Source organism: Strongylocentrotus purpuratus, unplaced genomic scaffold (genome assembly GCF_000002235.5).
Source record: "Strongylocentrotus purpuratus isolate Spur 01 unplaced genomic scaffold, Spur_5.0 spur5_scaffold_3, whole genome shotgun sequence".
Taxonomy (NCBI): domain Eukaryota; kingdom Metazoa; phylum Echinodermata; class Echinoidea; order Camarodonta; family Strongylocentrotidae; genus Strongylocentrotus; species Strongylocentrotus purpuratus.
The window spans coordinates 13,363,626-13,391,225 of NW_022145609.1; the positions used below are offsets into that span (position 1 = coordinate 13,363,626).

At 37.3% G+C, this 27,600-nt stretch overlaps 1 protein-coding gene across 2 annotated transcripts in view; it reads right to left on the minus strand.

Moving 5' to 3' along the window:
• Positions 1-22,267: 22,267 nt before the first annotated feature.
• The window catches only part of LOC590260 (transportin-1), a 31,395-nt gene continuing 26,062 nt past the window's right edge, over positions 22,268-27,600 (minus strand). For both annotated transcript variants that reach the window (XM_030996347.1, XM_030996345.1), the window contains exons 16-20: positions 26,112-26,187; positions 24,491-24,590; positions 23,618-23,692; positions 23,089-23,208; positions 22,268-22,448 (exon numbers count right to left, since the gene is read on the minus strand). In XM_030996347.1, the coding sequence (XP_030852207.1) occupies positions 23,101-23,208; positions 23,618-23,692; positions 24,491-24,590; positions 26,112-26,187 (359 nt within the window). In that variant the 3' untranslated portion in view covers positions 22,268-22,448; positions 23,089-23,100. The remainder of the gene's footprint in view (positions 22,449-23,088; positions 23,209-23,617; positions 23,693-24,490; positions 24,591-26,111; positions 26,188-27,600) is intronic.

Below are 27,600 nucleotides of genomic sequence, written 5' to 3' on the forward strand. Positions count from 1 at the left end.
GTATAGGACCGACAATTAAACATCTCGATGTAAAGCAAACAACAGTGCTAATGATCATCTTTGGTGTTTGAAGTATACGGAAAGGAGATGGGGGTGGGCTCTGACAACATGTGTTAAACGAATTCATAGACCAAGTAGTGATGCAGTGATTAATACCAACAGCGCATGAGACCATCATTTGGAGGAAATGCGACTTCATTTATAAATCATGAGAAGTACTATAGATTCACTCCATTTTAAATCACTCCCGGCGTTCCATCTTCAGAGTTAAATGGATTCGAATTGATCGCATCTGTGTACTTAAGAGGTGGGAGCTTGTCAGTAAATTTACGTTCGATTGGAGGACTCGGATCGCTCTATAAGACGGAGCCCTGGCATAACTATGACAGCAAAAAATGTTAAGTTAGACAAAAAAGAGTCAATATGCAGGGAGAATAATGTTAGAATAAAGTGTGATTTAAAACAAAATAAACACATCATAGCAATACATGATCTGCGAAGTGATAAAACAAATACTAAGGATCACACATGTAGCATCAATAATTAAGATATAGGTATGCATCGAACGAATGAAACGAAAAGCGAATGAGACGATCAAAGAAGGGCAGGTCCAAGCTATTTGGATTGTGACGTACGGGACATTTAGAGACTTTAAACAAGAAATAACAACGTACGGGACGCTGTGGTCCCGTACGTCACGCAGCACATTAATTACATTTAAAATTAATTAAAAAATTGGTCAGAACTAAAACTTTCCACAAATGAACTAGCCCATAATAGCCACAGACTCATACCAAAAGATAGCCATATAAATAATTTCATCTGTTGTTATTTCTTGTTTAAAGTCTCTAAATGTCCCGTACGTCACAATCCAAATAGCTTGGACCTGCCCAGAAGCAAAACTTAACTATTTGTAGAACAAAATTATCCCAATCCCTCAATGGCGGGCTATAATATCAATGTAAGAGAGATAATCACCTCACCCCCCCCCCCCCCCCCCACTTCTCCCTCACCCCTCCTACTCTCTCGACTACCTTAATGAGTGGAAAGTCCTCGAGGATATTTTCTCCTCTTCTTACAAACCTGCAATTTGAGATGGGTAAAAAAACGAACATTTACTATAAAGTTACATAGTCGGGGAGACCGACGAGAAGGTAGAGGAAGATGATATTATACTGAGATAAGAATGGATGGGGGCGGGGTGGAGGAGGTAAAAAGACACTGATAGAGGGATGACGTGTCAGTACATGGTTCCAACTAATTAAGACAAACGCCTGACACGTTGGAGAAAATGAGACTGTAACGAGAGAGTGAAGTATGGCGCGTTCGATTCCATAGATTCAATTTACCTCGCCTCTCCTTTCTTTAAAGTGTAATACATCGGCAGGATTACAGGAAGAGCAAATTTAAAGAGAGGCGACTCTTCCGAGGATTTACGGCAGAGACGATGTCACATACTTAACACGACCGCAGAGACCTTCGAAATCGACATAAAGCAATTTCAATACTCCCGGGCGTCGCATTTTTTAATATTTTGTATTAATATTTATAGTATGTTTAATACCAGAGGCATAACATATAATCAAAATCATGCAATTCACGTCATACTGACTTGACATCACATTCAGAATAATCAAAATACAATTCAAAAGTGTGATTCTTAATTAACATCAAATATTATTGCTAAACAAAACAACTCTTTCAGAAATGTCCTTATTCGTTTTAAACAATAATAGTAACAATAATAATGATAAAATACTTATTTCATGTTCATTTTTTTCTTCAAAAACGCTTTATCTTTTGAAGTAACCAAAATAAATAAATGCTTGTACATGAAATATTATAGTCTGTCAAATAAAAAAATTAAATTAAAAAAACATTACTGCCTCTAAAAAGACAAAAACTCCCCCCCCCCCCCCCCTTTACAATGAACGGATATATTGCGATGGCATGTTACGTAATCTGGACAGGATTTTTCTAAAGTTTGTACAACAGGGTGCTGAAAAAAAACCTTGAGTTGATTTCTTGAAAGTCTCCAATCGGGTTACTTGCTCTTGACATGCTGGAAGAGTGTGTCAACCTATATTTTTATTTTTGATGTCTTGCAACTTAACAACATACTTTTAAAAAAAGATGTACCTAGATATTGTGATATATGATTATTGAAAAACTTGAATAACCCTGAAATTAAGGATTAATTTGTTTAAGTTGACGGTATGGGGATTCTAACACTGGGGTACCTGAATGGAACATAGACTCTCTATGAACCTAAGGGCTTTGCATCCTAAATCAACAATGTGAATTGCGTTTAAATCACGATAAGACTATCGATACTAATAAAAACATCCAGCCATTATTTTGATCATGCAAGAAACCTTTTTCTAAATAATTACAGATAACAAATAAGATAAATCGTGCTCACTATCGTGCAGCCAAACAATTAAGTCCAGCTGTCATGATCTTGAGGAACTCCCCATATTGTAAGAATTTAAATCTTACTTTATCTATTAAAATGACGACCTTAATTTTGATTGATTTTAATTGAACTATCCCTATTATCCCGATGGGTAAATGGCGAATAGTCATTATAATTGCTCTCCGATTTATTAATGCCGCGTTATAACTCAATGAATTAGAATTTTGTGTTTTGGTAAAGGCTATAATACACGTATATCTACAATAATTCAGAGTTGCAAAAATTATGCAGCAGACCTTTAAAATATGCCAATCACGCTCCTTTTTCTCTCTTCTCATTATGTCTGCTCCTAGTTGTATACACTACATAAATCATTCATGAAATTAGGGGATGACTTCCTTTCTTTAAAAAACCACATCCAAATGATCTCTGAACATCTTACTTAACATTCGATTTTATAAACACCGACTTGATTTAATGTGACGTACGAATGGGATCAAGTCATGTCACTGTATATTTTTACTCGAAAAAAAAAATCAGCGAGAGGCAGTGAGGCATTTACGAGTCTCTTTACTCGCTAAGCTTTCCTCCTTTTCGCTCTCATCGGGGTAAATGTATATGCTCTATCAACTCCGGAGTGGATATTGAAAAATGCGGCCTCGCTGTTATGAAACCTGACAAGAGCGTGCGAGGAGCCGTGTGGGGGTAAGTCTCGGGAGGGTGTCCCGGGAGGGCTAATGAGGAACAGGGGGTGCAGCAGCTGGAAAAGGAGCAATTCAGATCAGAGTAAGATGTAGACGTATTATCTGTAGTATGAACAAACACCTGTTGGCTATTTTTCAACTGTCGGTCTTCTTTATTTACGTTTGTCTGCGTTTCGATTTTTGCCTGGTATATACTTTTTGTCTGTTTTGTCAGTTGTTGCGATAGTGTTCTCCATATTAAGCACAATAAAGGTTATATCTTGGATAAGCCGCTCTTAAAGGAGCACATCACAGTCAAGTGTAATTGAACATGTAGAGTTATGCCGTTCCACACGAGTCTTCGTTTGCGTGACGTATAGGACGGTGTCAGCGATTGGCGCCGGTTTTTCATGCGCCATGCGAGAGTAAAATCGTCACACGATTGTTAACAAAACAAGACAGTGATTGCAAATTGAACAGAGTGAACATTGCGTTACATTACTGCCGTGTGGGCTAACTGCCTTCACCAATTTTAATTGGTGAAAGTAGTCCAGTCATAATGCAATCTAAATAACGCCTCGTGTACATTAGATAACCACTCTCGTGCATGTTACGTCATTTTTATTACATGCGCTGATCAAACCTGTGAGGAAAATTGGCTGAATACGACAAAAATCACGATCACAATGACAATGACAATTCATTCTCATGTCACCCACATTGGGGTATGAGGTTCGGTAATGCAACGTAATGTTTGCATTCTGTGTTTACTTTCTGTACGATATCACTATCTTATATGAAGCGTCAAAGACCGCACAAATCGTTGACGCAGTCCTAAGTCAGTGAATAGGGACTTTTAGATTTGCACGTCGACATAGTGGACTGCTACGTGTGACGTCCTTTTAAGGCATTGGCAGTGCCTTAAAAGGACGTCATAGTGCCTTAAAAGGACGTCACACGTAGCAGTCCACTATGTCGACGCGCAAATCTAAAAGTCCCTAGTGTCGCCCAGTGTGCAACGGCCATAGACAACTTCTTTTAACAAGGTTAAAGGACTACATTGCAGTCGAGTCCGCGCATGCTTATTGAGCAATAGTGTTGAAAGAGTTGCATGTCGTGACGTGCTATCCCTTGGTGCGTCATCATAATAACCGATTGCTTTCAATCAGAGAAGTTACTCTTTTTCGGAGAATATGGGACAATGTGCTATTTGATACTTTTGATGAGCAATCAGTATAGGGTGGAAGGCATCCTTATAGCATATTTGCTGGATTATTCACAACCAAGTATTTTTCTAAAAACTGCCTGTCTGTATCTTGAAGAAAGGTACATTCTCTTACATTGCTAATTACTATTAATCATAAAGAGGGACAAAGTATCATAAGGCTTGATTTTACAATCGCAGTATACTGGGTGATGTCCCCTTGTATTCAGAGTGGTACATAACATCACATTTTCCATTCGTGATTGAGTGTTATCCGCATTGACCTAGTACTATACTATCCAAGAACTACTGGAAATTTTATGTGATATTGACACATAGTTTGCAACATTTTCATATATGCCTGTATCCGTTCTTGCACCTGCAGATCACGTACCTGCCCGGTATAGCCGATGTGATGTCGATCTAAATGACGTCACAATACATGTGTTGGGGACAAACTTAGGGCAAGTAATAAAGTATAAGAATTGCAGGGAACGTCTTTCACGATCCCAATCGTCCATTGAAGCAACAGGCTGTGAATAGAATAAGGAGTCTTCTTCATTAAAATAACAATTAATCTGTATTGAAGGGATTAACATTACGTTAACTTTATTTTCCTCACTCTATCTTGCTCCCCAGACTCTCAAAAAAAATCCCTCTTGTTCTACCCTCCCCCCCCCCCCCCTCTCTCTCTCTCTCTCTCTCTCCCTGCTTCACCATCTTTCAGTAACTCTCTTCTTCCTAATCTTCTCCGTTATTCTCGTTATTCCTTGCTCTTCTTTCTCTAAATCATAGTTATAGTTGAAACTGCACGTGATTGCACACAATCATAATTGTTGTGTCTGGCTATTATGAGTACCGTTCCCATCAAGGACATAATCATCTGTTTAAACCGAGAAGCCATCAATTCGGAGTTACATTTTTCAGCGTCCTATGACATATTTTGCAATGATTGAGTTTGTTTTTGGAAATCATAACAAGCTCGGATGATCATACAAATGAGAATCATCGCAAGATGTAGCCAGATTAACGATTCAACAGCACTTTTTTTTGGGGGGGGGGGGTTAATTCACTGCTGTATAGGATATGTCGAGATGAAGGGGTGAGATGTAGATGTTAGATAAGAAATAATGAGATATCATAAATTCATACTTGACTACAGTAGGCCTAAATTAAATTTTCTCAAATCTCGTAAGTTATCACAGGTGTCGCGTAAAATAATGAAACTTACACAATCTTGTGCTCATATATCGACCGAAAAGGCAATCTAATTCGTTTGGGGATTTGTTCTGCTGAGACGACGTCCGGCTTCACCAAATCCCTCTCCGTCAAAACACAAAATTTGTTTTCAAATACTCCTCTAAACAGACGGGTTTGTTCTGTCTACGTCACATACTACCCTATTGCACTTTGTAAATCTCAGAGACTATTAAAGGTGCTAGGCGCAGAGGGGCTCGTTTTCATAAGGTATACACCAACCTGTCTCAGCAAAGAGTACTGTTTCACAGAGCGATGAGTGGCCCTACGATAAGTTTTCATTCCACGTGAGAAAAGATGTAAGTAATTAGGCTTACATGTCTGGGTTAGACGTTTTCAAAGTGCGTTAGCGTGTCAGTTAATCGTATCATTTACTGTATCTAAAACAAAGTTGTAATGACTATTACATAATTATTATGCATGGAGATAGACAGTGATATAGATAAAAGAATGAACTGTGATCAATCCATGTTTCTTTTGGTTTTTGTGCCTACATTAAATACATTCAGCGACTAGATGATATACCTATTTTGTATTTGCAAATCATCTTAAGCACACCGAGAGATTAGGAACAGTCATGCTTAATTGTTTCTTACACCAGCCTCTTAATTGTAGTTTTTTCTTCTAATTCTTGCGATGTTGCTTTAACTTGGGGTTGTAAAATGCAGGGTGTAGAGAAAATAAAATTACACCAATAGATATAAGGTATATCTTATATGTTTATTACCAAAAGAAACTATGAACACTCATATATGATATAAAACCATGATTTTTTTTTCAAGAGCAATCTACGTCACTGCATCCACGCTATCTAAGATAGAAAATTGACCTACAATCATGTGCGGTACACATTCGATTTCTTATCGAGAGGAAATAACGACATTATGCATGCGTTTGTTTGATGTGGTCCCATTAAATGTTAGTAGTTACCTTCAATCATGTTAATGGTCTCTTTACATGCAGCAGAGTCGCTCTCTCATTCGCATCATGACTCATCGGCCCGTTAGCGCCTCAATAGACCCAAATATTAAAATAGGTGGTTTATGAAGGCAGTGATTTTCACATGAGATCGATCAATTAACATTAGCACAGAAAGTGTTCAGGACTATTTAAAGATCTCATAAAATCAGAAAAATCGTCACTGAGGGTGTAAGGGTGGACGTGAGGACAACATCACGATTTATTGATGAATAAATAGGAAAACAGGCCTCTATTGAGCATTCTGAATAAAACATTATATTCACTTCTACCATTTCGTTTCAAATTGGATAGATACATGTAAATCGTCCACGTTAGAACGAAAATACCAATTCCATTTCTCCAAAAATACCCTGGCCCTCTTCTTCTTTGCTGATAAGGCCTATACTGCTCATTAACTGACAGCAAACATGATAAAGAAATGTTTGTCCTTCAAGAAAGGGGACAGAGTAAGATAAATAAACTTCGATTTACGTCATAAAAACGTTCCTTAGACATTTCAGAAGTTGAGTTTGACAAGTCCAAGAAGGTAGATATCAGCGCAATCCTTTAATTCTAGACTAAGGCAAAAGTGATTTCACATCTAGGTAAGATCACGTGACTAGTCAGATCACGTGCGAATGGCTCATAATCCTCCAGAATAGACCTGTTCGCACAATTTGTGCGTACTTCTTGAAGAAAAGATTTTTTCCGGAGATTCGCCTGACATAGCAACAACTAATATGGGCAAAGTGAATTCCAACCATAGATATTCCATTATGTATATCAGGTGAATTGAATAGTTGGTAACCAGGGGTGTTGGGAGACAAACAAGCATAAGTTGAAATACATTAGTAATCAGGGTCTATAGTCATGAAACCTTTTTTAGACCATTTGGCAACTAAAAGACTCTGTATAGTTGTCAAGTAGGCACAAGTAGGTACTCTGAAAACCTTGATCAGTTTTAGTTTGTAACTATGTCCTTTTGATAAAGCCCATAATAGTTGGCAACTAAATTGTTAGTTGTCAACTATATCAAATGATATTCATGTAACCTGACTAAAAGTTGCTTGGCGACTAAATTGCTCCCAAAATGTAGAGCTGACGTAGAGAACATTTACATATTGATCCACAGCACTTGTAAGCGCCGTTTATCTGTTTCAAATCACTTTAGTAGCAAGCTAGTCATTTCATCACCGATTGTCAGAGGGACAAAAGTGGTCTGAATTTCATAGAACTTTAATACTAGCTGGCAAGTTTTTTTAGCAAGGTGACGAATATAAATTTAGTTGACAACTTAGTTGGTAACTGGACATTAAAGACTGCCAGCGCTGGCATTCATTCAACCTAGTACGTCTACTCCACCAGAAGGCAATCAATGGCTAGTTCCCAAACAGCTCAGGTAGTTTGCCACTCCATAGGTGGTACCTATAGGGATTTTAGTCGTCTTCTAGGGATAAGTTGGCAACTAACCTAGTAAGGTGAATGTGGGCCCAGCTAGTCTATAGGCCAGATTCAAATATTGTGTTCAAAAGTATATGCATCCTCTCTAAATAAAAGTTGTTCTTTACAAATTAAAAAATTGACATATGTTTGTCTGACCTTGCACCAGCAACATCGGGAACGCAATATTGCGATGATGAGGGAAGATCAGTATTTCAAGTTTAGGGCCAGCTGAATGAAATGTTTCGCCACTATTTAGGTCTACAGGTGACGCGCTAACCACGTCGACTCGAATGCATATTGAACATGACTTACTTAAAAAGATTTAAAGAAATTCAGTCCGTATTCACTTGCACAGAAGTTTGGTAAATCGATACAAATGACGTCCATCTGTGGATCACAACTTCTTGATTCATCGTTGCAAAAATATTCGAAAAATGCACCTGCCTAAATATGTCGTGATAATTCTAATTAGGGTCTAAATAATTGTTTCCGCTTCAGGTGGTACCACGACCTCGGGACCACGACACGTTTGACAATGAATCATTCACATGAATACATGAATATCAATATTGTAACATCTGTTGAGTAAACGGGTACATTAGGAGATGTAAAATCAATCAGTGTTACAGACAAGTGCGCAGCATGAGATTGAAATAGAAGCGTCATTAATGTCCTACCTTCTCACGGGGCTGCCAAACGTCCAGGCCAAATCCGCCTTCCTCCTTCCCCGGGGGGATCGGGGTCTGGGCAGTGCCATGGCGCCTCTCGCGTCGCTGCGGTACAACCGACATTCCAACAAGAATTTAAAAATCCAAGGTAAAGAACAAACTGTGAGTGTAAAATTCCAAGTTATATAGATCCAAGGAAAGGCTGGATGTATTCCCAAAAGTGACTGTGTCCTAGAATCCAAATCCCAAATCCAAGAGGCTAAAAAGATGAAGCGTGAATTAATCCAAACAAGGGCATTGATCGCTCTCTCTCCGGTGAATAACCGATCAATCAAAATTTGCTCGGCAAAATCACGGATAGAATAGTTAGCCACGTAGAGAATGAATGTATGATGATGATGGTTCGCCCTCTCGTCCTGATTTATGGAATTGATCACATAAGCCAGTTCGTCAATATGCTCAAATATTCTTACGCCGCAAGGTTAATAAAACAGTACCGCAGCGTCGACCGTCTGCGTAAGCTAAGGCGCGAAAGATCCAGACAGTAATTTGACAGCCAATCACCAGCACGTTCTGTGGAAATAGATAGCGGCGTTTTGAGTGTTGTGGATGTGTGTGGGTTCAGTGCGCGTACCAACAACCTGCAGCTAACAGGTGCCGAAGGGGGTAATGATCTCGAATTGCGAGACATACGGATCGTGACAAAACACAGTTGGAAGTCAAGAAAGATATTCGCTTATTATTTGCTTTCCTATAATGCACTTTCTGTCCTCCAGTACGTGTTTAGGTTCAGGTTATGATTCGAATGGCAGAGCTCATGATAGTGAAGTGGAGGGGTGAGGTGAAAATAACTTTTTGGATGGGATGAAATGATGAGACAATGATAATGATTCACGCATTTATAAGGAGCCACGTTTCTGTTAGAAACATAGTCGTTTTGCATGCAGATATGAAAACTTTGAAAATGCAGTAGACTTACACGCCAGCAGCGTACGATGACATTAAATAAGGAGGCCGGAGATGGCGGTAACCCCCCCCCCCCCCCCCCCCGCTTTGTGGAGGTACTTTGGTATGGCGGTTAATTCTCTTAACTCTCAAGCTATAAGGGTTAAGGGTTCGAAACCTAGCCCGGCACTAACCTCATTTGGTAAGAAATTAATCCACATTTGCCACTCTCCACCCAGGTTCAAATGGTACGTGACAATGGAAGGGTAAGAACAATTGCAGGGCCGCAGCAAGCAAGAGCAGTATTGATACTGATGTTGCTACCCGGGGTAAATAAGACCCGATTATCATCATCATATTAAAACACACACCCTCACACACCCACACTTACAGGCGTACGCAGGGGAGGGGGGGTTAACCCCCCCCCCCCCACCCCTCCTTTTGTTTTTAACGTGTGTATTTTGGAGGACCCCCCCCCCCCCCTTTGGTTGTTTTGTTTGTTTTCTTTTTTTCTTTTATTTAAAAAAACAAAATAATGCTAATGGGTGACCTTAAAAAAGGTGACCATACATGCTATTCAATTTATAATTTTGGTCGAAGGGTTCATAGATCTGTCATTTAATTTAGAAACTGCTCAACTAGCATTTAAATTAATCGTCACTAGGCGTCATTTTTATCATTCAAATTAACACGTGTCATTCGTATTCGAATTATGTTTATTCAAGTTAGGAATGTTAGGGGGAAGAAATGCAACACACGTTTACATTTTAAAAAAAAGCAATTAAATGCATGAGTTGCCATAAGGTCTTTTCTGTTATTCCAATTATTAATTTTGAGGACAATGCATATGGGTGTAGTCCGACATTAGGTAAAGTAGGGGTGAAATCAAGGGATATGGCATTTCTGCACGGACATGTTCATATAGGCCCTACCCCGGAAAAGTGGGGATACAAAAATACCTACCCCAGTCACAATATTGTACCCTTCCTCCATAATGAAATTGTGATAAATTTATGATAGAAACACATGACAGACAACTTCCTTACATGAAAATTTACACAAATATTGAGACCAACAAGTCCGTAGATGTAAGTCGTTTTTTCTTCTTAACACTCAAACTTAAAGGATGATGAATATCAGATAAATCTAAAAGTATATAAAGTGTATAAATGAAAGAAAATAAAATAAAATGAAATACACATGGAAAAAAAACAATCTTGAAAGAAAAAGAATGAGCTATAAATAGTGTGTAATAAACGAGAAATGTACATTGACCACCAAATTTAAGTGCACAAAGTGCTAATTTGAATGCTACAAATGAATTCGAATGCTAAAAGTACACCTTCGCGATGTCAGAAATCGTGTTGAGCCAAATCGAATGACCGAATAGCGAAAGAAGCACATTATGCATTAATTTGAATGAAACATACATGAACATAGATTCTAACGAAAACTTCATAGATTTGAAAACTAGAAAAGGGAATATAAACCCAAGCAGGCGCGTACGCAGGATTGTTTCAAGGGGGGGGGGGGTTAACATTTATAAATCGATCCGAAAATTTCGCAACGACTCAGCCAGCCGCTGAATAAGCGGAGGGGGGGGGGGGGGTAAGAGGACATTTTTTTTTTTTTTTTTGGTCTCGAAATTTGGAAATTTAACATTTTGCTCAGTGGAGGGAGGGGGGCGTAAGTCACCCTTTTAGGGGGGGGGTTTACACACACAAAATTACCAACGGGGGGGTTAACCCCCCCCCCCCCCCCCCCCCCTGCGTACGCGCCTGAACCCAAGATATATCTTACAGCACTAAAACCGTCGAATTTGAACGCAAGACAAATTAAATTAAATGACAAACTCGCGACTTTGGCCTGGAAAATCCTATATTTCATGTTTTCCTCAACAAAGAGTCAAATAGAACTATGGCACTTTTATTTCATCTCCTTTCTTTCCCCAATCTTTCTGCTGTTGGGGAGGGTGATCCTGCCCCCCCCCCCCCCCACCCTCCTCTTTCCCAGGCACGTAGCCAGAGTTTGATGTTTGGGGGGGGGGGGCTCATACATGTAATCGATCGAGGTAAAAAAGTTCAACCCCCCCCCCCCCCCGTTGCTACGTGCCTGCTCCTCCCCCCCTCTCTCTCTCTCTCTCTCTCTCTCCCTCTCTCTCTCCCCTCTCTCTTCCCTCTCTTTGTCCCCACCCCTCTCTCTCCTTCCCTCTCTCAAAATTTATCGTTTATTTGAGAAGCGTGTTCCAAAAATCTCCGGTAAGCGGGGTTTTTTTTTCGCGCGACAAAGTTCGGCCCGCCATTGACTTTCACAACGGAGAAAGTGGGGGGGGGGGGGGGGGTCACTTTAAAAAAAAAAGAGGGGACAAGCATTTGCGTACCCTAAAAAACACTTAGTGGGGGGCCGGGCAAGGTCCCCAGGAAAGAATCATCCATTAATATGAATATGTTAGTAAACCGGTCTATTAGAGTGGTTATGATCGATGGTATTAATGTGTCAGATCCTGTCGCCATAATGACTTCAACGACTGGCCATAAATAATTGTAATGGATGTCTACACTGTTTCATAAAACATTTCGATGTAATGTCTAGCTATGGAAAACGATTGGTAAGATTGCACGAGCTGAAATGGATTGATAAAGTTGTATGTAATGTATTGGCAGAATTATTGTCATCAATATCAGCACACTCCCGTAGTTTGGGAATGGAACCACCCTTTGACGCGTTTCTTTTTATTTGTCCCATCTTTCTTATTCTCTTCATCTTGATGCCCCCCCCCCCCCCCCCGGGGTCCCCTTTCTCTCTCTCTCTCTCTCTCTCTGTTTTCATCACTCAATCTCTCTCACATGAAATTTTAAATTTGGAGGCACATGAACTGGCTTTTAAAGTGTATATCATATCCCCTTTATTGTATCTGTCCAAACTCCTCTCTCTCAAGTTTCCTCTATTTCTACCCCCTCCCCTCCTTTGGGGTATCAATTCTTTGCCCTCCAAAGACTATTGCTTCACATCTCTTCCTCATTCTCCACCACTGACACTCCCCCTCTTCCTCATCTTAGTATCCATTCTCTGCCCTCCAAAGATTATTGCTTCACCTCTCCCCTCTTTCTCATCTTAGTAAAAGAAGGTATCACATTCAAGATAAGGAACAAGATTACAAACAAGATTGTTGTACTTTACGTCGTAGTTTAATTACCTCCCTATAGCTGCCTTCTCTTACAGTACTTACTCATTAAGTTACAGATGTACAACTTAATAGCCTGCATACACATACGATGTAATGCTTACCTTAACATTAAAGCTGCAACCATTACAATCCTATGTGTGCTTGAATAACCTTAACCGTAGCCTTAGTAATACACTTATTACACGTAAGTCTCTCACATAATACTTAAATCCCTGGCATAATTTCTTAGAAATACATAAATATCCTAGTTTACAAGTAATTACAGCTTAGATATCTTATATCTTAACAATACAAAAATTAATTACTGTGGCCCCTGTACAGTATTTTCCGTAGATGCATATACAACAGAACATCAACATAACAATTTAGCATGACTTTTTTGTTTTAAAGAAAAGACACCAACACACATTTTTGCCACCTTCGCCATTTTGTAGCAGGCAAGAAAAGACTCAATCGTTGCAACAGTAAAAGACATTTCCTAGCCATACATACAGTAATACTATTGATGGAAAACCTTAGTGCATTGGAATCAAGTACATTAAATGTCTGGAGGAAAGAGCGCTGCTTCGAAACATGCTAATAATTCAAAGTGAAAACACCACTGGTCAGCCCAATATTCTGTATAGGTTAAAGAGAGAAATTATTAAGAGCATGGAAGTAAATAGTGGGGTAGACAACATTTTATAAAGAGAGGCTTATCAATGTATTGCAGAAACAAAGAGGGAAGTTAGTTCCCTAAATTTTCTTCAAGGTTTAATCTACAAACAATAGCAGGGTTTCTGGTTGTACATGCAGAAACATCCAGGGTGACACACACTTACATTATTTTGATACATACAGACCCTCTAATGAACATGTGCACCTCAAAAGGCACATTATTTTAAAACTTGGAAGAACAAGATGAAATATTACCCATTTCTCAAAGAGCATGACTTGAAGATGAGACTGATCGGGGCGATTAAGATATTCTTACATTCACATAAAGTGTGATAATGAAATATTAATCGATGTTACATATGGTCCTAGCTGCTTGAAAGAAAACAAAAACACTATCAAGCTTAGATTAAAGCTACATTTAATCATGCAACCTGGTAACAGAATCACTCTTCGAAAGAAATTGGCCTTTAGGACGATTTGCAGTAATGTTTGTACCCATCCTAGCTACTCAGGGCAAGCTGGTAACGTAATCAATGAGCATGGTATTGCGCATAGTAAATACATGATCAGCTGGCCCTGAGCAGCTAATGAACTTAACCATATATATTTTTGACAGATTACGGTGGGAAATAGAACAATCACGATAAACAGAGGAAGCTACATGTAATATAACATAGTAGTAACCAATCATTGTCACAAAACAGATTTAAAAATTGAGAGATCCGCAGAGCTGGAAGAGAAATAGTCACAGATTGTGTACGTAAAAGAAAATTATAGAGAACAAAAACATTTGCAAGGTAAATTAATTCTCAATTTGAAATAACACATTCTGATGAAATAAACAAAATAATGCCACATCTCCACTCTGAATAGAAGAGTAAATGTAAATTTCAGACACTTTCAGCCCAAATTTCATTTTCAAAATTTTACATGTGCAGCTGATATCTGTAAAGTTCATATTGTTTGTTTTTTATTGCATAATCTAACATGGCATTCACTTGCCCCCACTGCATTTAACTATCGTTCTCCTATTTTCAGCAGGCGATGAGTTGTAAATCTATTGACAAAATTGCACACCTATTAACGAACCTGAAATGCACCCTTTATCACTATATAATGCACACATTATCTGAGCTGATGATTTTAAGAAGATAGGAAGTCAGCATACACAGCTGCTTTAAGTTTATGGGTTGCCCAGTTATTGGATTGAACACACTTCATGTTCAAATCAAACCATACATGACAAGTTAAATAAAGCTGGAAGTAATACTTCACTATCATTTGGATATTTCATCCAATCATTTACTACTAGTATCAGTAATCATAACTGGCAATTCTCAGTTCGGTCACTTCATTTTCCTCGACAAAAGTTATCCAGGCCTTATTATATTCATTTGATGGAAGAAAAAACAATTTAACTAAATCTGTTTGCTGTAAGAAGGAGAGTGATCTTGAGCAACCTTTCATATATTATTATATTCTATTTCTATATAGTGCATAATACATCAACCAATGTACCCGACTGCCTACTGAATGATTACACTACCTTTATTACCCTTTTGTAGGTTATTTTAATTTATTACAAAGAGTGCTTAGTAATAATTTTGCAATTTTGTCACTTTTTATCGAGATGCTGATGGAAAATATATGGTTAGAAAGTACAGAAGATCCAAAGTAATTATGCCCTGTCCTTAAAAAATATAAATAATAATATAATAATAATCATATTGTAATAACTAATCTTTTCATTTTGGGAGCACCTTACACATGACAAGTGTTCCATACAATGCAATATACCGGTATTCATATCTATGTATTACAACATCATTTGAATAATGCCTTAATATTGGTCATTTTTATCCTGCTTCATACAGACTTTATCTTTGCATCCTCCAGTAAAACAATTCTTTTTCAATACATATGTAACACAATAATAACAGACATTAAACAATTACATGTCTCGCATGATCAATCACTATCATATTGATTTCCAACGGAAAGACTGCATTCAAACTCATCTGAAAGTCATAATAGAGGAATCATATTTGAAACAAAAGAAGTACGAAGAGCATAATGCGTTTCATCTGTTTGGAGCCAGAAGGGTGTTAACTCATGTTAATTTGTTAATCACATAATTAATACCCTTCTAGCTGGAACAGACGAGTTGATCGCAAAGGAAGATTTTTGTTGGTAGATAGTTCATAAAGATCAGATGCCAATCTGGAAGAGTAAGGGACAATGTTATTATAGTCAAACCTGCTTTAGTGACCACCTGTCTACAAAGACCACATTGTTTGTTTCCCTTGAAAATGGTTTCTCATTGAATCATGTACTGAAGGAACCTGTCTACAAAGACCACTTATGTTTCCCTTGGGTGGTTGATATAGACAGGTATGATTGTATTTTTTGTTTTATTACTATTTTAGCCTGCCCCTTTAGTGCCTAGAGTTAGCAAATATTCATTTGAAATCAAATAATCTCTGTAATTCTTCATACAATACAAAATTTAAGAGATATTTCAACAAAGTCTAGCAAGATGCATTTGGATAGTCTTTTGCGAATCTATAATTTGTCATGACATAGTGTTTAAACTCCACTGAAAAAAATACATGAAATCCACTATTCCGTAAATTACTACTGCATGAAGTTGAAAATGAAAATATCCAGAGACACGGATTGAAACTGAACTCCCATTTTAAAAAAGATCATATTTGAAATTCAACATGCACGCATTTTGAATTGTTTGATTTGCCCAATACAATGAAATACAGGGTCAAATTTTTAAGATGTCCATACAGCCCGGATCTAAACTCTTTCCTCATGAACTACCTATCATTCACATACAGGAGACCAATAGAAATGATTCATAACAACTTAAAAACATGGAAATTCCTATCTCTGAAATAAATAACGTTACCGAATGTATATAACTCGACTAGAAAATACTGTACAATTATGGCATACATCAAATGCACTTAGAAATACTGATAGCTTAAGTAATAAAACTTACTTACTCGTAAAAAATAAGGCTTATTCCTAGTTCCCTATTACACACAAGAGAAAAATAATCCTGGGTGCCTTGCATCACAGAAACAAAATAAACCCTAGTTAACAAAAAAAAATGAAAGATACGTTGTAAACTTTAAAGCTTCAGAGAATAAGACAGATGTCGTGAAAATATACTATTACTGGGCCCCCATGGCTGCCTATCGTAACAAAATAATTTAATTTCAACTACAACTATGCGACGTTAAAAAGTTCATTTTTAGATAGGAGAGAGCAATTTGGGATTGCAAATAGAGCAGTTGTGGGTCACAAATCCATACCTTACTATCAATAAAATCTACCTTAGATTTTAGCAAAACATGTCTTGGACACTCTTTGCCATATTGTAGCTTTCATTTTTAACAAATGAAATGAACCTGCACAAGATACAGCTTTTAGTTCATCACAAGAGCGACAGTATTTGAGTCTGCAAAACTTTGAATCCCATAAAAGAATCTCGTAATTAAAAGGTTAATTCCTTATTCATGCTACAGATTACACATGATGAAGATTCAAATAGTAGTGATAAACATTCAAACCAAAGAATTTGACAAATTCATCCCAATGCTAGCTTACAACACAAATTTGTATAGCAGCAAACATTTCAGTTTTTGCTTTCTTTTTGGTTTTACTATTGCATGATACATACTAAAATGTAATTCAATACAATTCTTACTTCTTAGAATTTTTCGCAGGTTTAAGAAAAAAAATGTTACAGACAGTGCCCCAAATTTTCAAATGCAAATGCAAATGCAAAAACAAAAAAATTGAAGATTATTGCCGACATTCCTAGAACTCTAAAGAATCGAAAATCCATTACAAAAATTACAATTTAAAAAAAAAAATCTTAGAGCTGCAATTACATGGCAAATAGAGACCTGGCAATTAAAAAAAAAAAAAAATACATATAGAAAGCCCCGATACAATGACATGATATAACTCTTATTGTACTCTTATTTCAAAATACATAAATCCTAGCACCTTACAATAAGATTCCTAAATAATTCTTCAATCCTGATTCCAACTAGTACCCTGTGTAACCCCATACATATAAACATAGACTAATCCACTTAGAGTCGCAACCCAAAGTCCCTTAGCCGTCAAGAATTCATCAAAAATGGCTTTCTTAATATATCGCGACATACCCAACTGTCCTTAAAACATCAGAAAAGGGCAGTGAAGGGGGAATCCATGGAATCCTAGGCCTTGTCAACGCTACAGGCTTTTAAATCATTTTGTGACTATCAAGCTTCAGTGCTACGAAAGGCAGCACGAGATCCACACTGATGGCTCAGTCTTGACCTCGGCCTCGGGATTTAATCCTGGTTTTGGTCTTGGAACCCTGTAGTACGACTACAATAACGAGTGGCCTGGAAACGCGATTAAAGTGAAAACTGATTCTTTTTCTATTCTTTTTTTCTATTTGAAGGGAGGGAGCTTCTAGTTGAGTTCTGAAAACAGTTGGTAAAAATAGAATTTGCATTTGAAATGACACCAAACAACCCAACACAGCTTTGAAAATGCTGTCGACTGACTGGGACGTTGTCAGCAGCAGATGGAAGTATACGTTAAATCTGAAGAAGTGTCGGTAGAATAGAATGCCTTTAACAAGAACAAAATCACATTCCAAGATTATTCATGGCCCTATGCATACCCAGTATTAGATTGGAAAAAACCGAGCTGGGAACTTTGGGTTGCGGTCTTTTTGGAGATAGTCCGAGAGACATACTATTCCTTAAGATCATTTATAACTACCATACACTTTAATACCGCAAGGAATCAACAACATACTAGATATTCATACCCATAACATGTGCATCATGTCGAACAGTGGCATACATGGTGCAGAACAACTCTTCTCTTTTTTCCGCCTTAACGCAGTAGTGATGGGAAAGGTCGTGGCATGAATGTTACAGATGGTATGATAGGGTTCTTGTATCTGGGCGCTTTCCAAAAATAAAGGTGTCACTTTTGCCTTTGGACATAACAAATAGTGTACATCAAATAGCATTAACCATCATAAATATTCATCCTTTATTATATCCTCTAACATAATTTAATTTGCGGAATATGACAGGTAAACTTCTTCAAATTGCTGTTTTAAATAGACTGTCTGGGTAACCGACCTCTCCAGACACATGAAGAGTGGATGTATTATCTCCTGATTATTCTTCTTTTTTCTTTGAGGATGGATAGATTGAATAACCATGATTTACAGAACCTTGTTAAGAATATGGGGCTTCCCATACACATAAAATAGTAAGAGATAGGAAGATATAACTAAATCCCTTACACCGTTCCCTACAATGAGACAATTATAGACAGGTTCCCGCTTCCGAGAGGAGTAAGAAAAGCCACCCTTTGAGACTGAAAAACAAGAAATAGCTGGTCGTTTGTGCATCATACTCTGCACAACACAATACTTTTTTTTCAAGAGTTTCTGCAGTAGTAATGCACACTGTCACACATTAAGTATGTATATTGCATGTGAATATTGCCCTTGCATTTTAAATATAACATCACAGTATTCATTACAGCCGACGATTGACCGATGCAACATCGACCCAAAAAAGAAAATAATAAAATAAGCACCCAATTACTCTTATTCTCCTCAAGAATGTAACAGCTATGGTATCCTTAACAATTACAAAATACGCACAATTTTTTGAATTTTTTCTTGAAATTTTTTCCAAGACATTTGCAAGACACATGCATACGTGCATTCTAGTATTTCTTTGAAAGTTGCATACAATCATCAACATGCAATAAAGATCATTCATTCCCAACATACACGGCATTCCTCACACCACCCCACCATATATGAATACCTACAAACTTAATGCTTCATAGTTAAAAATGCAGCTATATTCGTAGTAGTTACAACGTTACAAAGAGGTATATCCTTAAAAGTCACTCATCATCAAATACTATTTTGTGCTAACGAGTTGCCCTATCATTTCAAATGATAACATCTTTTTAATAAAAAATACATACATCCTTATCACCCTACGATCCTTAAATACACACTATACCTGGAATACTTGAAGTACTTATACATCAGATACATCAGACTTTTTAGTCCAATTTTTCTTAACAACTTGGACCCCCTCCTCAATAATAGGCATAATCATACTTTTTCATTCGATGAATGGTGGCACAACGCGCTCAGCACAGTTGTGGAAAAATGTAAATCCTTTACACACATTTTTTATTTCTGTTTTTGCGATTATTGGTACAAAAGAAAGAAAAATCTGAAGCTGGAAAAGACTGTTCTTTATCGTCCAGCTACCTTGTCCGAAGGAATGACGAGCAACACACTTTCAACCATCTTACAAAATATCCTAAAATAATTCTTTCATCCTCTTTGGTCTTCTAAACACTAAAATAACTCTGAAATAAGCTTACAAGATATTCTTACCTTAAAAATTCTACATTAAATCTTAACCACAGCGGCTAAGTTTACTTAACAATGCAACCAGCATGCTTCACAAAGACACATAACCATACTTTTGAAAGAAAAGGGACATGCGTCCATCATGCTCCTATCGCATACAAACCTATAGGTTTAAGAGAAAAAGGACTCAAGTCCATCATGCTTGTTTCTGAGGGATGCGATCCAACATGCAGTAAACATCAGGCAACACTGTATCAAGTGACAGGCAAACTAGAAACTAAGTACATCTTACGATAACTAGGAAATCCAGATGTGACTTAAGACATCCAAAACGACCAACAGGCTAGGCTGCACAGGAGCCAGATATATATGTATACGTAATTCTAAATTCAAAGTGCAAAACAGTTACTTGTAACCTATCACGATTTAATTTCCATGCTTTCGTGTACGACTATATTGGGAATTTCACATGATTTGAACGATGCATAATGCCTTCTCTCTGTATCTCGTATATTTCAGGCAGACTTGCCGTTTACACAGGCCAGATCATTCCAACTTATGGTGCTAGCAGAATTATTGGGTGCTTGCTAGCCGATTTATCACCAAGAGGCAGTGTATCATATAAATAACTGATCTTATCCGAAGCTCTACTTACATAGTAAAATATTTCTGAAATCACTTCACAATCATCAACTTCTAGATTGCATTTTTTTCAAGAAACTACATTTTATGCATCGATTTAACTCTTAATGACCATGCTAAATCATGCAAGATTATTGCTGTGTTACACTGAGCAAAAGAGACAAATGAAAAGGAGCAAAAACTGTTGAAGAAATTCCAGAGATTTAAAGAAGAAACTTGCTAGAGTATCATTAAAGACCATTTAAAAATTCCGTAAACAAGTGTACTGCTTGTTCTCAGTACAGCGAATGAGAGCAAATGATAATGCTTTCTACAGAAGAATTAGTTTAAGAAATACAAGTAACTCTGTATACCCTTGCCACATCAAACAGCATAAACTGCAGACTGATATGTTTTGTTAACTTAAGCAGCTCGTACAGAACAATGGATGTTCAATCATAACTTTTAAATCACAACTAATCTGAGCCACAGGAAGATATGCTGTAATATCTCTCGATCAAGGTTTAACACAATTCTACATAACACTGAGAATGCAAATGCAGTAGAATAAGCTACCAAATCACAGGCCACATATCCATAATAGTTATTCAAGCTACATGTTAATGGTAGCAAAATGGGTCACATACCAATCTTCTCCACACTGCATTCAAAACAAAAAGCATAAGCCTTTAACTGGAAATATATTTTGGTGATATGCAATAAGGAACTCTCAGTAGATGGAGTATATTAAATATGTTTTCACTGCAAGTGTACATGTTTGCAAAATAGTTTACCAAAGAGAATTTTTGCAACACCACAAGACCTCTAAAAATATCTAGTTTTTACTAGCCTTTCTGAATAGCTTACCAAAGGTGATGCCAACAATATGGATACTACAAAGTCTATAAATGTACACTAAGGCTGGTTTTATATCAATTAACTCCAACACACCATATACTATCTTAAACTCTACATTGAACAAATGGAGTCTTATCGTACTGGAAATAAATTTCATTCTAAAGCAAATGTTACAGTAATTTCTACATGTTGTATTTTGAAAACTAATAGCCAATGAAACTACGACAACGTCCAATTAACCAAGTGCTAATTGCTTGTAGATATTATGACATCACAATACGAATGGATATAATCCCTGAAGTATTAGTAACTCAATATGATATATATAAACCTTACTGAAATACGATCCTCTACTGCCTAACGTAAGTGCTTAATACTGCCAACACAGTATACTACTACGACGACACATACATGTAAAGCCTGTGATGGAAATGAAATAGAGAGATTACGTTTTCAATGATTACTGACCAAACGCATGATGTTCTAAATAATTCATTCTTACTTATCTCAGCTCACTGCAAGAAATTTGTGATAGATAAATATATGTTTTTCATGTACGTACGCTTCATCTGTTGAAGTTATCACTGCATTACATGCTGATATATGCGATATAATCATTAGAATTTGCTTTAGACGACAGCATTGCTGAATAATCACACATTGTTGATGAATCTGAGAGAAAAATAATGATGGTGATCTCATAAATAGAAGAATAGCCGATCTGCTCACACATGGTGTCTTCCACTTGTTGGTGCGATTCTCTCAGATGAAATCATACCCCATCTATCGTTCCTCGTCCCACCCCTTGCTCCGAAGCTCTAACGAGTTGTCGAGAGCTGTCCTGCCTGCCCTACAGCCCGGGCGCAGCTTGCTCCCCCTGGCTTACCCTCCCCTACCAAGGCCCACATCAATCCTACCCCCATGCTGATGTGAGTTGCACCCTCTGGCCCCTCCCTTAACAGGTGGTGGTGGTCACCCCTCCTGAGCCCTGGTGCTGGTGGCCCTCCCTCGCTGCCTGGCCCCTCCCTCGCTGAATGGCCCCTCCCGCTACCCTCCAAGGAGTATGTTGACCTCCCTTGGCCTGTGGTGGTGGATTCCCATTATATAGCTCTGCAAAACAAAAACAGAAATTTCCAAAACAATATATGCTAGAACTGCATCCACACGCTAATAAAATATTCATTAATCGATTCGAATTTTTGAAAAATCTAGCCTGGGCAAAGTGAATGGTTACATAATTTTCTGCATGATGGAGCAAAGTTTAAAAGCAAATTTCAGAATATACCCTCCTTGCTATCTAGAGCAAATCCTGCATATGTGAAAGAGAGAGAAAGGGAAAGAGAAAGAGATAGAGAAACAGAACAGTAATCTAATGTAAGGGTATTTATATTTTCTTGAATTGATCAATTTTGTGCACTACTATTAGAAAAGAGAATAAATAAGGTGTTGTGGTCGAGTGGATAGGTCACCGGACTGTCGATCATAAGGTTCGCGGTACGAGTCCCGCCGCGGCACTAATGTCTTTTGGCAAGACATTGATCTACATTTGCCACACTCAACCCAGGTGATGAAAATGGGTACCTGGCAGGAATTAATTCCTTGAAATGCTAGAGCGTCGTAATGGCTACCTAGCTAAAGTCGGGGTAATAATCAGGCAGCGCCAGGAGCGTCACAACATGGCGGACATGTGGGCTATATAAGAAGCCATTATTGTTATTATTATAACTACACTGATTGACATGAGACGTACCATGTTTTGATGTTAAAGGTTGTACTGCATGGCTAGTCTCTGCCTGAGAGGAGGTGGGAATTGAGCCGAGAATGGCTGCCATTGCTCTTCACCAACCTGGTTCTTGAACCCATGTAAGATCTACAAAACAAACATATATAAATAATCACAGTTTGTGAGGATTAGAAAAAGAGTTCTGTACAATGAGCATCATATACTTTCAAAACATCAACTATAGGCAATTTCAATAGCCTCGTGCCTTTTTTTCTTAAAAATTTAACATTTCAAGTGTATATCCAGATGAAAATGTTTGGCAAGTCACAGGCATGCTGATTCAGTGGAATACTTGTAATAAACATGTTTCGATGGGATGTCGGTGAACTTGTACTTGTGATGGTTTCTTGAAATGCTGACCTGTTTTACAGATAACTAAATTTTCAGATAATGGAAATTCAATTGAGAAAAGCTAAACAACCGGGAATATTCTTACTTAGAACAACCAGAGGACATATTTTTGTTGATCTTGCTTTCATTTCAACGCAAATCTTACCTTGGCAAACATCTCCTTCAAGTTTGGCTTTGGGTTCTGCCACGATGCCACTGCGTCACAGAAAAAGATGAAATCCTGCATATTAAAAGAAAAGGAAAAAGAATTGATACACAGTGCTTCATTTTTCTTCAGTCGACAGGTATAACAGTATATGTTCAGCTGTGATTGAATCAATCAATGTGATTGATTCAAATAGATCACAACTTGATATCAACCACATCTCTCTGTAAAAATAATATTCAGTTCTTATGTAGCGCACATCACATTAAGGCGTCCCTATGCGCTTCCAAAGAGCTTTGGAAATTATTACCCTAGCTTTAGCTCCGGCAGCCGTTATCGGCGCACAGTGCATTTCAAGGAATAATCCTACCAGGTACCAATTTACCTCACCTGGGTCGAATGTGGCAAATGTAGATTAATGTCTTGCCAAAGGACCTTAGTGCTGTGGCGGGACTCGAACCGCAGACCTTGTGATCCACAGTCCTGTGACATATCTACTCGACCACGACACTTCTACTTCGTAATAATGAGATAGGAATAACTAGGTTTCGCTTGATTGGGGCACACAAAACAACACAGATCAATCACAAGTCTTTGTAAGACAGGGCCCTAAATAGCAACTATCTAAGACGTTGCATAAAACTTAGTAGTGATGGATACTTTGCCATTAATACTAAGTTTAAGTAACTTCCGTGGAAACCTTGATTAGATTGGCCTTTCAGTGATGTTGGCATGGTAGTTAATATTGATGGCAAAGCTACCATCAGTGTTGACTTTTATGCAACCAGGCCCACCTAAGTTTACATTACGCGACCTAAAATATTGAGAATATTGACATGTTTGCCTACAGGAACACAATAGGCTGCAATTTACCTGCACTACGCCAGATGGGTTGATGGCGATCATGGCACAGATACCTCGGAATGCTGAGTCTTTCTCTTCGTTATCACGAATGTTACGTAACGATGTACACCTGCAATAGAAAGGGGGTTACACCATGTAAACATCAATCAGAAAGAATCTTCCTACAGTTGAAAGTAAATATATTGCTGTACATACGTGTTCATGTATGATTCAATGGGTTGTATAGGCCTGTAATTATTACATTACACAAACCATTGTTGTAATAGCCATAAAGTTGTCATGGTCATCAAAATTCAGAATATATGGCAGTACATGTATTTTTATTTCAGTGTTTAGAAAAGGGTATAGATATTTGTAATTTCTCCCATGATTTTTTTTTTTAAAGCAATATAATTTGGTCTATTATGTTCGCTATGAATTGAGTAAGACATTCAGTGAGCAATATTACCTATCATATGAATTACAATTTTTCTTTTTTCTCTTTTTTTATGAATAAAGTTTATTTTCACTAGAGATAATATAGTGATCACAATCACAAATTACTCATGAAATACTTGTCAGGCATTCATAACAAAGTTAGAAATAAAAAATAATAAAAACAACATTTTCTTGGCAGAAAGTCATGTGCAACAATGCTGAGATTTCATGCATAGATGATGCAGATTAACATCAGTGATAGATATACTAACGACACAGAGGCTTTATAAGTTTTTACCGCAGAGAACAAATGACTCAAGTTCGATGTCAAAAGTCCCCACATATTTCAAAGTTTTAGTTATTTTTTATGAGCTTTTCCTAACTACTGTCTATAAGTAAGTTGGAACCAATAAATATGTATGCATATTCTGCCGTTAAATCAACACAAATGGCCGACATATATATCTATAAAATATGTAAAAACAAACTAATATTTATCTACTACACAAATCACAAACCATTTTAAAAACAACAATTTCATGACCAATTCATATCACAAAAGTAAATTGCCATAACAGTATTATTCTCAAAACAATTTGAGTATATGCAAAGGAAGATAGATTTTATGTCTGAAAGCAATTCAATTTGCTTGTCCAAAGCTAATTCTATGAACTATAACATTGTTTCAAAAAGCTTATTATATTATAATCATGGATACTAAATATACCAGAAGACTTTACGATTGGCCCGTTAGAAAACCATGTAATGGAGAAATGGAAATGATTAACATTTTCGCAAATAAATTAAAGAAGGTATTGTTCTGATCACACAATGGCTAGGTACCCAATTTTGGTCTTAAAATCATATCATTACCATTGGAAAATATTTGAGATTCAAGCTTGAGGGAAAAATGACAGCTAATCTTGGTACCCGAAATATTTGATTGGTTTAAAATCTTGAAGGAGGGCAGCTAAATACTCTCTCCTGAACAAACTAAACTGAATAACCAAGTTTGGACCTAGATGCCCTTGTTGGAATTTTAACATTCTCGAAGATGGTCTAGTTTGGAATGAATAAGAGGCTGCCCAATATGTCAAAACTATACATAGAACCTAGCAAATGAATTTCAAAATAAAATTTGGATCTGAAGGATACCATAATCTGAAATGCACTACAAGGAGTTATTAAAGAAGGAGAGACTGTGAGTACACACCACTGTCGGATAAACTGCGGAAGCATGGGGGCCACTGCCGCAGGACATACCAAGCCAAGCCGCCCTATCGTGATAGCTACATTGTGATTGGACGAAGACATCACAGGCAACGTACAGATGACCAATCAGCACGGGGGAGAGAAGATATAACAAGAATGGGAGGGAGGAGAAAGAAAGAAAGAGGGAGAGTGGTGGATGGGAAGAGGACAAAAGGTAAATAATAAATCAACATTACTAACAGAATGAGAAAAATGACATTAACAAAATATCACATGTCAAAACAAAATCGTTCAATATCGGGACAAAGGGCATACACCTCCTTAAGTCTTCATTTCTCTGTTTTTTGTATTCAGTTTTTAATCCCACTCATGCTTCTTTCAAAATTCTTTCCAAAGTAAAAAAAAATACAAAGTGGGACATTTATATGTTAATGAATGACCAAAATCCATTCAAAATGAAAACAAAAACAAGTGCATGCCTGTTCATAATGCTAAATAAAAATAATTCATTATCATAAATAAAAACTTTTTTTTTTGTTTTGAAGATGAAATAGCTATTCGAAAGGCAAAACTTATCTGTTTCTATATTTCAACTTCGCCCATGAGGTAAAGTGATTTCAGATTAAATTTCTCTCAAAACGAACCGGGTATGAAATCATATTCAGTGCATCTAGCACCTTTGTATTGAAAAGGGAACATTTTGAAAATGCAATTAAATCCTTCCTTTAATATTTACTAAAAAGAGAAATTCTTTTGTGGATACATTTATTGCTCAAAACTCTAAATGTGACCTTCCCACTAGCACGTTACTGAGTCCTTCGTCTCTCGCACCAAATATAAATTGGATAATCAAAATCATATTCTAAAATGGGCATCAAATCAGACAGTGAAACCAGGTAGAAACTTAAAAAACATGAAACTGGCGATTAACAAAGTCAAATTTATCTGATCTAATCATCATTTCTGTATAAATTCTCACTGACAGTTAACTACAGTAAGATATACACAAAAAAAACATTTCAAACTTGCTGAAAACATGTAATAAAATCATGCAGTGAAGAACAATTATCATTGATGCATTGAACAAACTAAATGAGGACCAGTACATCGACTCCACATAATGAGCAGGTCACACTTCTCACAAAATTGCACATTTCCATCAAAAAGTATTAAAATATAAACTAGAAAGCAATAAATTTTACAAGGGTTTTTAAGTTGTATATGCACACATTTCCAACATCTTTGAATTGAATACAGATAAGCTAGCTAATAAGGTGCATATATGTATGTAACAGATATTAACACTGAATAAACATGAAACTGGGTTGCCAAATACTCGACAGAAAAAAAATAACCAAAGAGCAATCAATTCCTCTTTGATATGATCCGCTCATAACTTGCCCTAAAAAATATCAAACTGGTCAGCTAGGAAAAACCGACATCTAGGAAGATTTTGCCACACAAATATTAAGATCCAACCCCACCTCACC